Source organism: Stegodyphus dumicola, chromosome 7 (assembly GCF_044657685.1).
Source record: "Stegodyphus dumicola isolate Sdum_Otavi_A_Nest chromosome 7, ASM4465768v1".
Classification (NCBI taxonomy): domain Eukaryota; kingdom Metazoa; phylum Arthropoda; class Arachnida; order Araneae; family Eresidae; genus Stegodyphus; species Stegodyphus dumicola.
Genome location: NC_140774.1, coordinates 12,393,283 through 12,408,535, shown reverse-complemented (window position 1 = coordinate 12,408,535; position 15,253 = coordinate 12,393,283). Strand labels below are relative to the sequence as shown.

The window sequence follows — 15,253 nt, the reverse complement described above, 5'->3', positions numbered from 1 at the left end:
AGACAACTATAACAATCATGAAATGTGATGCATTTATTCTTTACCAGAATCGCGGAGGAGGGGAATTTGATTTTATATGTGACCTAAAAGGGTTATTTTAAAATTTAATATGGTTTATCCGTAGAATTTATTAAAACAGATAACCCAGGTAGAATAGCAAAACATTTTGTAGCATACTCGATGAATATACATTTAGAATAACACGGGAACTTCCTTTTTTATATCTTCTGTTTGTTTGAAAAGTGAAAAATTTATAATGTAATTTTACATGTCCTGAATTATATACATTTTTAATTAAATCAATCTGATTAAAAAACATTTTCAAGAACTGCATCTGTTGCCTTTATAAAGTCTAGTTTGTCAATCGGTAACACATACATTCGAAAGATAAATATTTTACATTTTGCCGAATGGCAAAAGACGTGAATGAAAACAACACATTAACAGTGGACGACATTTAAAGGACAATCAACACAAAATCATGCTTCGAGACTAAAATTCCTTTTGCGGTTACAAAAATATTCTTAAATAATAAATAGGTTTTTTGATAATAATTATAACTGAAATGAATTAAAGGTGTTTGATGCAAATGCATTTGTAAAATGAACATGAAACAGCTACACCACAAATCAAAATTTTCTCGTCCACAGGAAATAACATTTATGGAAACAATTCATTAACAACAGGGAAAAAAAAAAAAAAAAAAAAAAAAAAAAGAAGAAGAAGAAGAAGAAAAGAAAGAATGCTACTTATCATTACCCTGACTCATCGTGTAGCTTTCATAACATAAGTAACAAACTTGATAGCGCCGCTTTAAAACATAGCGGTAACAATGCCAATATTCTTCAAGATAATCTAGTTTTGGTCATCAGATAGGTAGCGTTTTTCTTCGGCTCTCAGGAGCACTATCAAAGTTTTACTATCAGCAAATTATGGGCTAGTGCGTTCAATCTTCGAGAACGATAATGTCCGCAATATTTCCATTAAAAATGCTTTCGACAAACTTACTACATTGCGTAAAAGGAACCTCATCGATAGTGCTCAAGAAATTTGCCCAATAATAATTCATTCATTGAGATAAGAAGTGCTAGATATGTTTTCCCCAACGCGGGAAGTGCTAACTTAACCTGTTAACTTTGGGTGCGCTATCGACAGCTGCACTTTTTGGCCGTTTGAGAGAAGATAAAATGTGTAACAAGACAACAAAGATGATACTACAAGCTCAGGCTACAGAGAGGAAATTTAATCAAATTATTTTATTATTTTCCTCTCCTGAATGCATGCTATGATGGTTATGTTCCATTTCAGGCTTTCCCAGTTGAGGCTTTTTTTTAAAAAAAATTGTGTTCCATTCATTGTCTTTCTTGATGGGTTGGGTAGGTATGGTTCCTATTTCAGCCTTTTCATTGTGGATCAACAGGCGCGATAGAAGGTTACATGACTCTGAAATACTAGTGATGTCACAACGTGATCACGCGGTGTCAATGAAGAAATGTGAATTTTATAGCCCGAAATTCGGTCAAGAAAGAACATTAAAAAACTCCATCGGAGACCAAATTAATCCGCTGACAATGAAAAATTTGTAACATTCCAATACCTGACGGCAATGTCGCTGCCCACGCACAGTGCTGGCCCCAACTTGCAAGGTCTTCTAATTAAAAAATTCCAGAGATTAATTTCAATGTGGATGAGAGAATAATTTCTTCAGTCTCCTCATACAGATTGTCGAAAGGTGCAAGAAGATTAATAAAAGTGAGGAAACGACTTTGCTTGACGTTTAGTATCGTTGACACGGTTGGTGGAGCAGAAATTTAAATTTCTGTGTCTTCGTCAGATGAATTCTCCTTTCGGCATTCATTGAATTTTTTCATGACACTATCTCAGATTTCCTATTGGGAATTTATTTGACAAACCATATACGTGAAGTGCTCAAAACAGCAATATTTCATTCAGCCAGACATGCCGCATTTTCGCGGTAATGGCAGCAATACTCTGATCTAGAGCAGACAACATTCAACCTTTAAACTTAGTTTAGGCACGCTTTAGCTAAACCATTAAAGCCACTGGAGATTACAATTAATACATTACACAATATGTTTTTAAAATGTGATTACAATTCATTGTTATTATTACCTACAAACAAAATCAAGCTGACCAATAAAGAACAATCCTGGCTACAGTACTTTGAGAATTTTACATCTTGAAGAATAAAAACACTGAAAGCGAAAAATAAAAACCTTCGATGATTTGGGTAGCAGTGAATCTTTGTTAAAAATACAGTGCTCGAAAGAATCATGAAAATCGTCAGTAATGCTGCTGTCACAGCTTTTAATAAAATAAGAATCATTATTTTACAGGTTTTAAAAAATGTGACCTTCATTGTAGAGGAGAATATTAAGCTACATATAAGGAAAACTTATTTTTTACAACCAGCTGTCGAACGAAGTTTCTCTCCGCCAATGGCACATTACAAAGACAACTATACACAGAACAAGCAAGATGAAAGAAAACAGCAAAACTAAAAGAGTCCACAGTATAATCTATAAATTTTATGTTGTGCCTCGCCTTCTAATACATCTTTCAGAGTGATTAAGCATTAATTGCAGGGCAACGACTCAGATGTGAGGCATCCATTTCCTCATGAAAGTTGAACAATTTAAAAATTGGAGTTGGGATAATATTCATTCAATGCAGGTGTTTTAAAAGGCAGTCATGACCAGTAACATGACGAAATATAGCAACATATTTCTTTCTGGGCCGTAAAGGAGTGTTAAAAAATTTTGTTAATCCATACTTTACGACTGTTCCTTTAGGTAACAACATCTTTCCAAAAAGCTTCTCTGCAGTAATTTTTTACTACTCTTTTGGCAGTGTAAAAAGGGAAGTGGGTTCTCAGTTACTTGGAGAATACTGGCCCCATCCTTTCCCCCTCCCCCCAAAAAAACCTTATCATTCTCATGAAGCCCACAGTTCGATGGTATTCCATCGTATGGCAACACTTCTTTCCTTTCCTGATTTAAGTTGTTAAGAAACGGTTGACATTTTGAAACATCAGTAGACATTGGTTATTCAAAAGAAGAAATGGCTAGAAGAGTAGCTTTAGAATCAGAAAGTATGACAACCTCAGGAAAATGTTCAAGTTGACATTGAAATGTAGGTGCAATGTAGATCTACCTCCTAGAGACCCAGATAACGCAGAAATACGGCGCTAAGTGATACTCCTATAGAGTTCTGGTTTTTCTCAGGCCTAGAGGACACAACTTATGCAGAATTCGAATTGTTACGATACTGTCGAACGAAGTAACTGTACGGTATTCAAACAAATTTTTTTTTTCAAAATTTAATGATTATACTTATTTTCCGGGAAAGTATAATATGCTTGTGTACAGGGTTATTTTAAATGGCAAAAATATTTAGCAAACAAAAAAGAAATTAAAAGGAAGCAAAATAATAATAAAAAAAATCTGAAAGCCTTTCATATTTTATATTACGCCCAAACGGGCGTTTTTGTTTTTCATTTACGCACAAATACAAGTATTAAGAGCATTTGAACTTACGCCCCTTTGGGCTAAAAATATTTTAAAATAACATACCGATAGACAGTCTCGCGCGCTGCAGATAAAAATATCACCCCCCCTACAGTGTTGCTATTGCTTGTTTTGAAATCGTTGACTTTGTTAATAAAAATTTCGTTAAATTTTTACAAAATTTGAAATAGGTTAATAAAACAAATTCAAAACTCGAGCTTCCAAGTGCCCATGTTCGGTTGGAGGACTGCGTTATTCAAAATTTGATGGCTCTAGGTACCGTTGATTTTTACAATGCGAGAAACATTCATGCAGATTCTTCATTATTCAGTTTCTTTAAACATAACACATGCTGATAATATTTGGTGGCAACAGTTTGACGCAAAAAGTGAAACGACGCAAAATGCACTTTTGATAATAGTCCTTTGGGTCTAACGCCATTTTGGGCTTAAAATAAAAAAATTCGGGATATCCCAGAAAATTGCTTAAAAATTCAAGAAAATAACTGCGGAAATTTGAGTCGCGATAAAATCTTTACCCTAACGATAAGAAAACAGCAAACGATAGAAATTGTAGGCATAAAAGTCCCAGCTGACGGGAAAAATTATCCTCGATTTTTTAAAAAATTTTTACCGCGCGAGATTATTTGAGTGATATCATTCTGTAATTGAGCTATTTTTGAAAGTTCCTTAAAGCTTCCAATAAACAAGATAAGAATGACGAATCTAATGCAAAATCAATAATTTAAACAACTAATACAAGTGCTGAAAAAACAAAACAAAATTAAGGGCAGGAGTGTTCGGCTAAAACCGCTCGGAGGCAGATAGCGATGGGGAAAAAAAGCGACTGAAAGAGGAATGGTATCTCTCGACGAGAGAGAGAGAGAGAGATGTCTGAGCAGCTTGTAACGGTTCGAGAGCTACAGAAGATCTGAGCGTTTGAGGTCAGGTGAACAGCGGTTACCGACCTCAGCCTTGAAACGCCTCGCGGTTGCTAAGGGTTGCCCAGTCTTCGATTTTCGCGCGGTTAGATCCGTCGCCCGCCAAACGAAAGCTTTGAAAATAAATATTGAGGATGACGTAGCGTTGTTCAACACCCTCTCCCGTTTCCTTCTTTTTTAGTTATTCCAGTTCGAAATATATGGGTCAATGGAAAATCATATTTTAAAATTATTGTAGCATAATAATTTATTCAGAATTTAATTACCTTGAGACGGTTGAGGTTTTCTTTCTTTTCTATTGTTGTTTTTCAAATTTTTTAATTAAATAATTAACTTTTTCTAAATTTGCATTCTTTTCAAAATTTTTGAAGTTATTTTCGACTCCAAGGTGGAAGTCATAATAAAAAAATATTTGAAACTTTTTAAAAAAAGTACGTTACTTTATTACACTAAATGAATAAAAATCTGTATGTCTGCATGTACGTATATACGAATGCTCCTCGTACTACGGAAAAACGGCGGCTGCTAGAGCCACCGAATTTTTAACACACATACACATAGCCCTCCACCCGAAAATGGGCACCAAGAAGAACGGATTTTGAAATTATTTTTGATTTATTTCATATTTTGTAGAGATTTAACGAATTTTTGTTTGATAAATTTCGTGATTTGAAGGCTAGAAGAGGCAACACCATTCAAATAAAACATTTTTATCTCCAGCGGGCCACACCATTGCCATTCGGCAATATGTAAGATATTTTTCGATTTTAATCCACAAATTCGACTATTTGAAAGCAATGTGTTGCCACAGCCTCAAACAGAATACTTATTATCACCACACACCAGCATGTTCCTATTCAATAAAGCGTAACTTTCAAATTTAATCTTTCTCTTACTGAGAAGCAAAGAGATTGAAAAGCAATAAATGTAGTTCTTAAAAATTGTTCTACTTTTTAATCTGACTGATTTAAATAAAAATGCATTTAAATCGTGAGATGTCTAAAACTATTATATACACCTCTCTCTCTCTCTTTTTTTTTTTTTTATAATATCTCTACGAGGAGGCAAATTTTCAAAGAAATAATATAACAAGTAGGGTAACCCTTAACACTCCATACAGAATTCTTAAGATACTTGTTTTTAAATATTTTGTGATTTTGCTCTTGAATTTTATGTGGCAACGGTGCGAAGAAAGCTATATTTAGTAATAAAGCTAAAAAGACAAAAATAATATATTAGTAGGAGTGAGAGTCCAAGAGTACGTTGGTTACCTACGATGCTCAGCAAAGAGCGTAAGAAAGTTTCAGCAAGCCCTTTGGTAAGACGTTAAAGAAATTCTCTGAATTCTTTTTAATTTTCTGTTTTTAATCTTATTTAAATTTAATTTTATGTTTTTAATCCTCATTTATTTCTTTTATGATATTTTAAAACTTGAATAAATTTTTTTTATAATTTAATAAACAAATCGAAAATAACATTTTCAACCTCTCTGACAGGTTAATAAAAATGTTTACAGGAAAAATTCATTTTCCACATTTGTCTAGAATCATATACGATAAGACAAAAAAAAAAAAAAAAAAAAAAAAAAAAAACTGTGTTATTACAAACGGATTTGAAATCCAGTAAAAAAGGAAACTGCGCATGCGCGCAATATAACCCATAACTCACACATTTAAGAAACGAAAACAAAAGTCTTGTAAAACAAGATGCAAAACAATGATTTCAGTGTTAAAATAGCAGCATAAAAACAGGCAGTTATTTTGGTGAAAAGTGATTATAGCTTACTGACTGACTGAATTATTCTGGATTTATTTTGGTCACAAATGTTTAATAGCTTGACTGACAATGACAATGACGATTTTAATTAATGGTTATAAATATAGGGCAATCTCATGTGTCAAGTCAACAGATGACCTATTGCGCGACTCGTGCCTTCAGACAGTTCCGGAATTTTTATCGGCACTACTTTTATGCGCTCTGCATGAAGATGTTTGTATTTTTTCACAAACAATGATTAAGAATGCCGTGATCATATCAAGAGGTACAAAATTTATAGTACTTCCGTAGTGTAACGCGAAAGGAATTAGAATTAATTCCGCTTCATACATTACTTCTTATATCATAACTTTAAAAAAATTTTTTGTAATTAAAAAAAAAACTTAGGTAAAAATTATGAATGCAAGTAAATGAAAATTTTCATGCACATTTTGTATACACACTAACCATTTAAAATAGTTATCATAAAAAACAAAAATATAAAATTATTTTAATGCAGTCAGCTAGTGTCATTTCATAAAAAATAGTAGTTACAATTTGTATCTTATGATTTCAGATCATTCTTATTTCTGACAATCAGATTAAAAAGTAGAAAAAAAAAAAACTTTTCTTAAAGAGAACTTTTTTTGCTACTCAGTTACAGAGATGTTCAACATTTAAATATTTTATGCTTTACGGAATGGCAACACACTGACTGGAAGATAAAAATATTTTATTTCAAGTAATGGCGACACACTGCTTTAAAATAAGGAAGTTAGTTGATTAAAATTGAAAGATTAATATCTTACATTTTGCCTAATGGCAACAGTCTCGCGCGCCAGAGATAAAAATGCTTTAATGTGTGTTCAAAATCTGGTGGCTCTAGGTGCTGCCATTATCTCGTAGATGAAGAATATGTTCCTCGCCCTGTAGAAAACCAGCAACACTTACAGCCGCCATTCTATCAGTCCTCCACCCCAAACATAGTGGTTGAAAAATCCTTGAAGTCCGAATTTTGATTCCCCCCCCCTTCTTGAGTTTTGCTAGAATTTAATGAATCTGATTAGAAAAGTCAGCGATTTAAAAGCAAGCAGTGGCAACACTGTTCAAAATAAAATATTCTTACCACCAGCGCATCGGATTATTGCCATTTGGCAAAATGTTAAGCTACTAATTTGGCCGCCGGCTAATGCCATGACCACGGAAAAGAGAACTTGGGCACAGTCCCAAACAACATTCTGAAAAAGAATCATTTGGCAAGTAATTAAAATAATCAAAAACAGCCTGTCTGTTTAGATAACGAATGAAAAATATCTCATACTTTTCCGCATTTTAACAATGGGTTTATTAAGAAAACTGCTCATCCATTATTGAATTCTGACGTCACGACTGATGTCAAACTTTTACGATATGCAAAGCAACATCCTTATGATGATTAAAATTACGGAGTTTCCTTCATCAGATTTTAAAAATAGATTTCAAAAACAAGAATGGAATTTTAAGACGAAACCCATATCAATATATTAATTTGAAACATAAATAGGATCCGAAGTTCTGAAAAATTTTTATTATAGACAATCTCAATTACCAAAAAACATTGGGGTAAAATTAAGGAACGTCTATTGTCATATCGCCAACATTTACTGTAAAAACCTGGTATGCTGAAACATAAGATTCCTCACGGATGGGTAGATGGTATGTCATAACAGCAAATGAATTCCAGACCTTTTGAAGAAGATAACAGAATGTGCCCAAAACAAAAAGTAGAAATGGTTTCAAGTTCATGCAATCACACTCAATAACAACTATGATACTATTTACATGAAAAGCACAAATAACATCTGTTCTTTATTTAATCATAAGAATATTTTTTTCCTTTGTCACGAACATATTACATATATGTTGTTTCATGTTATAACATGAAAGAAAAATATATTTTCCCGGTAACAGAGGCAACAATTGTCAGGATTGACAATTTTCTAGGTCATGCCGACGATTAATGCCGTGGTAGCGAGAAAGAATCGATCATAAATATTTCGAACTTTCAAAACAGAAACTCAAGCACTCCGGGAACCTTAAAAACGCATTATATTATATATCATCATTATTATATAATTTAAACACGTTTCAGATTCCCATTTCATTCTACTTATGTACGCTACAGTTTTGACGAAAAAAATTCTATAATTCCATTTACAAAAATTATTATTATTATTATTATTTAATACAAGCAGCTCCTCATACGTACTTAAATAAATTTCGTAAAAGAAGTTGAGCGTCTGAGAGTATTTAGATTAGAAGTATGATGGATTTAAAAAGTAAAAAATAATAAAATAAAAGAGCGGAAAATTATATGCAAAAGCATAGGAAGAAAAATAACGTCTTGTTTGTGTTGTATCGCATTCAGATCACATTTCTTGGGCCGCACCACGTAGCAATTTCTGTACAAGAGCCGCCACAACTTTAATGATCGACAAAACAAAAAGGATCTTCACCCAGTTACCTCCGACTGAGCGATACGCTTGAGAGCGGCAGGAAATCCTCCACTTTTGATTAACATCTCAAGGAAGTGGCAGAAAAGGATTCCATGCAACGAAATGCAAAGCAGATTTCGGCTTAAAAGAAAAAAACAACATAGGCCATCTTCTTCGGATTCGTTTCTTAAAGGTCTATCGGGTTACACTCTAATTACACTTAATCAAAATATTGAGCAATTTTACAAGACTGCCACACGAGTTTTCGTCCTCTCTTTTATATATAGCCGATGATAACTAACTTTTGGAATGAGGAATCTGCAGATACTAGTTTACAGAAATCCGATTGAGGTCTAAATGTTCCAATGAGGTTAGTAAAACGTAATCCAATGCTGTACGACTAAAAATGTAATAAAAGCACAATTTTAGAAGCACTGATGTAAGAACACTGAGATGTAGATGCGTAGAAATGCTGATTAGAGTAGATGCTTATAGCGTCCACCCACTCTGAAAGAGAACGAGTCGAGCCGGATGAAATTCCTTTTCCTTTTATTTAAATTCACATTTGTGGCCACAATTCACTTGGCAATCCAATCGTGCCCATTTGCAGAACAATTTTGATACTATTGCGATATGTAAAAGCGAACATAGATGATTGCAGCGAGAGGAAACACAGGTGAGCAGGACGAAAGCGCAAGCGAAAAGGGAGAGAGTGTCGCAGTAGTAATGCAGAGGAAGAAGGGAGGGAGTAAAAAAAAACTTTGGTTTATTTAAAGAAAGTTGTGGTTTAAATTAATTTGATGGGCATTAAAACGTTACGCAACATAAAAAGATCTCGAATGCAGGATAGCAGATGAATTTAGGGGGAAAGCATCAAGTTTAGAATGTTAATTTTGAGGTCACCAATTATTGTTTTTAAAAAAAGGCTATCGTATTATATATGTATCTGTGTGTGTTCCTTCCTAGAGCTATCAAATTTTGAACACACGTATAACCTGTGAACCATGAAACACGTATTTTGAATACACTAAGGAGTAAAGTAAATTCATTTCAATAGAATTCTAACTACTTTTTTCAAAAGAGATAATATAGTACAAACACCAGACATATACGTGTTTGGTACTGCTGATTGCAATAAAGGTGCATCACTAGCAATTCCATAAACAAAATTTCAATCGTTCTTGACTTATGCGAGATACATACAGACGAAACATGCCATTTTGAATACATTTCAAAAACATTAGACTGGTTACGAAAACATGCATTTTGAATCCATTTTACGATTCGTTTTGGGAAAAGGAGTTCTTTACTCTATCCGTTAGTACAGTTGAAATATGAAACCCGATATATTTTGGGATTATAGTACTCCCTTTACTTTGTACAAGGAAATAAAAATGACAAACATTTACAGAAGACAAAAGCTTTTATAAAATTCCCTCCTGCGCTTGGATTTTCCAGAGGAAAACCTTAAGTCTTGTTCAATAACTTCACCTGTTGCAAGAATGATGTAAAAAAGAATGGAGATCAGCTCACGTCACAAGCAGGGAAAATAATCTTTTTATTTCATTTAAATTTTATTTTTTTTTCTCTTTCTTGCCATTTCTCGAAAGTGGCGAGTTTCAAGGTAAATGAAAGGGAAAAAGTTCTTTCCTCCACCCTTCCTCTACCGTAGGCATCGGCAGACAATTACAGGGACAAGGTGCAAGGCCACATACACCAGCTTAAGCGGAAAAATCCAGCTTATAAAAAGGAAAGTTAAAAACAACTTAGCGCCCAGATTTCATTATTCGTTTAAAATATGCAGATAGCGTAATGTGATGAAATTTGGTATGAGAAGGTTAAAATCTACATCCACAGAAATAGCTCGATTATCAATGTTCGATGCAAAGATAAACTGAAAGCGAAGGAAAAGTACAAACGAATGGTCCTCTGACAAAGTAACAGCATATTGTGCAAAGATATTTTAACAGAATATTTTCAACTGCTATAACCTGCTTAAGAAGACTCATACACTTTAAAACCCCTTAAGATCTTCGAATATGTGAGTGTTGCAAGAATTGGGATATTTTATTTACTTTAAAAGCAATTACTTCCAACTTTTTACAGCTGACTACATAATATAGCTGCTTCCTGAACTAGTGACCAGAAAGTTTGTGTTGCCACAAATATTTTTATAATTTACTCTGCTTTGTGACAAAGTTTTTATGCGTTCACGTCATATTTCCACCTTGCGGACACAATTTAAAACATTCTGTTGCATAATTTAATTTCATATTTAATATATAGATTTTATAACATTTGAAAACTACTGTGAAGCAAAAATTCTAAGAATTTCATGTTAAATTTTTATTTGAAGTTGAGTTTATAAAATGTATTTTAATAAAAAAATCTGTAATGTTTTCGTGCATAAAATTTTTTATTATTCAGATTTTTGGTTCAGTTAGAAGATTGTACCCATATAAAGGATTCTATCAAATTTCAAGTATGTATAATTAGCAGTTTTTAAAATTTCATGCGCGCAAGGTGGACCGTGCATAATCAAATAAATCAAATCAAATTTATACAATTTCTTTACTAACTCTGACTTCAAACGAGAAAAAATTATTTTAGTGGCAACATCATTTACTATCCAGTTTACTAAATACAACGTTATTTCTAGTAATACATAATTAAGAATCTGCATATAATCACCAACTATAAAATATACTTAACCTTCGACTCGAACATGATCACCTCGAAACCAAAAGTTTTTGGTACTTCCGTATTATCCCGTCGACGGAAATTTTCTTCAACGGTAGTCAATAGCCAATCATTACTGCGGAATTCTACAACACACGGAAATCCATAATTGGGGCTAAATCGCGCTATTTGGCCGGTCGACGATGTAAGTACCTCTTATTTTGCGGGGGGAGATTTTATGTGAACTTAATGAAATTTCTATTAACAAACCTCGGCGATTTTACAGCAGTGTATTACCACTCGGGAAACGTACATTTTAAAATTCAAACAGAAATCTCAGCAACGTAAAAAAGGAATGTGCTGCCATTTGCCCGAAACAAAGTATTTTTATCTTCCACGCACCAGTAGATTTTATCTGTCTTATACTTTGCCGTTTGACATTTTCTAGAGCGCCAACGCATTGCTTTCATATCGCTGAATTTGTTAATCATAAGTCCAGTATGTTCGCAAGGAACATAATATACATTTAAAAAAATTTCAGAATTCGGGCTTCGAGATCCACATGTTCGAATGGATAACTATATGTGAGTTCAAAATTTAATGGCTGTAGGTGGCGCCGTTTAATTCGAAGAACATATACAGAGCCGTTCCTGGAGGGTATGCAGCGAATGCCCCGTACGTAGGCGGACAACTGGGTAGGTATCCTGTAAAGTGAAGTTGCCTGTGGTCCAACACCCCAGGATTTTTTGTCAAAAAAGCGGTAAAAAAGGCCTTTTTTTCCCAAAGCCAAAACAAATTATATATTTAAAATTATACAAAGGAGGAAAAAAAATTTTTTTTTTTTTTTTTTTTTTTTTGCAAGAAGAACGGTCCCGAACATATATATAGGTTCTTCTTTATTTAATAATAGACAGAAAACGTACTCAAAATTTACGCAGCTTTACGATTTATTGTGCATAAACACAACTTAAGATCAAATAAATAGCACCTACATACTTTGAAACCAGCACGACGGTTGGTTACGCTTAGATAATTCTAGAATAAACGATTATGAAGCGATAAATTTTAAAAGAAATTCTATGGTTGGCAAGCAAAGCTTACTAAACTCCGACGAAGTCATAAAAAGATAACGCACATCAAACCCCCTTTTGATTATTTTGCTGATCTTGCTTAAAAGGAAATACATATTGAAAGCAATCATGAGGACTACATGTCTAACGCGTTAAGAACTCGGAACCAGCAGATGAAAATACTGTGCTGAATTTGATAAGATTATTCAGTTACAGGTAGGTGTTCCTCGACTTGAGGTGGGTTGCGCAAATTGAAATTATCTTGAATTCAAAAGATAGTTCATATTCTTAGTCTACGAAAAATTACAGCTTGGCTTAGCCTCTTTAAAGGTTAAAGGTTTTAAGGTTTACAATTTTATCCTTCAACACTAAAACTTTAAAACTGTTTTGCTCAATGAACTGGAAGAATAATATAACGCACTTTTTACTACTAAAAAATATTCATTATCTCACACCCAGCTGCATCGAAAATGAAAAGCAGTATTATTCATTATCTCACACCGAAAATGAAAAGCAGTATGATCGCATAGGTAATCCACAACACAGGCCATTGAATATACTTTACATTAAATCATGCTTTAAGCCAGGAGTTCTCAACCGGTGGTACGCAAAAGAAGCAAAGTATTTTTAACTATTAAATTCAAAAATTAAAACCTCAACATCCTAATTGGGTTTTCTCTCTTACACTCGTAAATTTATGCGATCTGAGCTTTGTTCAAGATGGGTGGTGGTAGTAGTACTTTATAGTGGTGGTACTAAAGGTTTTCAATTTTTGTTAGGTGGTACGCGTTAGTCAAGAGGTTGAGAACCGCTGCTTTAAGCATTAAACTTAGATTTATAAATGAACTGCTAGAAGATGAAGAAGCGCCGCCCAGATGGTATAGTGGTTAGGGGAGCCTACTACAGTACCGAAGAAGACATGCGGCATGGTAGCACTCTAAATATATGGCGAGCCGGAAGTCCTCTCGTGTGGTTTGGTGGAAGGGGTGGAAGACCCTTGGGCCTCTTCCCGCCGGGGTGCTCTCCCTCAAAACTGGAATGGAAGTAGAAGTCCAATCTCCTCGAGGCTTTGGCAACCATTCTTCGATGAAATTCATGGGCAAGACAGAACAACAAATGGAGAAGCTAGGATAACAAGACCATCAATTTCTTTTTCTTCTGCTTAGACTCAAAAAAGAAGATAACACGTTCTGATTATTCAATCGGTTGGTGAATGCTCTTTCCATTGTGCCTATTAACAATTTTATGATATATCTAAAACGGCAACTTTCACAGTTAAACAGCATAATTCGACAAACCTACGAACAAAAAAAACTCATAAAATATGGCTTCTGATGAACAAATTCCGATTACGTAAATTCAGTTTTGAAAGAATTCAGCGGTAAGAAAATAGATAATATATTTTAACGCATTAACGTTTTTTTTTTTTTTTTTTTTTTTTTTTTTTTTTTTAAAGTTTATTTTATGCAGTTCTGAATGTCGTAAAATAAGAGAAACGGTATAATAAAACTTTCTTCGGAACAGTTCATTGTTTTTTAAAAACTTCATTCACATATCTAGAAGAAAAATTCCACTATTTCGCTTTTGAATGTGACAGTCTTCCCACACTGCAATGAAAAAACTGCAATTTACAGGCTCAAGTGCAGTAGCATAGCAAGACAGGGGCGCAAAAGACGGCATTTTTTATGTGAAATATATTACAGGCAATCTTTTTTTTTTGGCTGTGGGTCAAAATCAACCAAAATGCCCAGTATTACGAAGACGTTTCGAGTCAGAGGTATTTTCATTTTAGAACAGCCTTTCTTGATGAATAATAAAATAAATTTTATTGAGAAACTGATTACAATACGCTTTAAACTTTTAAACGTAAAAAATAAAATTATATAATTTTAAATTATTATAACATAAACATAGCTGTATGAAATTTATTTTGTCTTCGATATCAATGGTTTTCCCGATACTGAACTTATGGCGTCAATTTAGTCAAGTCTGGCTTACAGTTAGTCGTCTTAAGACGAATACAAACATCTGGACTTTCGGTAGTTAAAGCTGATCCTACTTTTATTTAAAATAAATTTAAAGTGTGAAAATATTTACTCGCATTTCTAGGTTGAATCAAATGAGGACAAAATGACAAAGCCATATTTTCGGGATTATGGATCAGCGATGCCGAGGCATGTTATAGGGCTTAGTCATATGGATTTTCGGAGCAGAATGACTACCTATGATTTATTGTACTTTAGCAAAGTTCACTACGGCTATCTGTACATGGGGTGGAATGTCTTTGTAGAGGATAAAATTCTCTTAAGATGGCTAAAAATTGGAAACTTGCTCATATTCACATACGAAAAGGTTCGTATTCACGTTTGACTGCGATATTAAGTACCCTACATTACACTTAAGGTAAACCACATAAGGCAGCCAACTCGTTGTTTGGAATTTGACCAAAAGTCGAACTGCCGATATTTGGCCATCATAACCACTCTGTCATACAAAAATAACGAGATGCCGTAATACGGTAATTGAATTGAATTTGTTTTAAAACTGGACAGAGAATTCAAAAGAATTACAAAGAGACTACTATAGTTTCACTTACTTGCTATGCCTTCCTTTACTCCATCGAAACCTTTGAATGGACAATACGAATCACAATTAAATTATGAACTCAATGACATAAACAAGTAATATAAAAAAATTAATTCTTACTTAGGTCTACAAAGAAAAATTAAAAAAAAATTAATATGTGAAAAGCTTACATTAACATCAATTGTCATTCACTACAAGTTTAAAAAAATGTATTTGAACTTA

The 15,253-nt window shown here is 33.6% G+C and overlaps 1 protein-coding gene across 2 annotated transcripts in view; it reads right to left on the bottom strand.

Annotated features, from left to right (window-relative positions):
- The window catches only part of twin (CCR4-NOT transcription complex subunit 6-like twin), a 422,061-nt gene that overhangs the window by 83,812 nt on the left and 322,996 nt on the right, over positions 1–15,253 (bottom strand). Inside the window, exon 5 of one of the 2 annotated variants that reach the window (XM_085819876.1) lies at positions 15,042–15,071. The exons of the other annotated variant lie outside the window; for it this stretch is intronic. Coding sequence (XP_085676002.1) covers positions 15,042–15,071 — 30 coding nt within the window. The remainder of the gene's footprint in view (positions 1–15,041; positions 15,072–15,253) is intronic. 2 annotated transcript variants of the gene reach the window in all.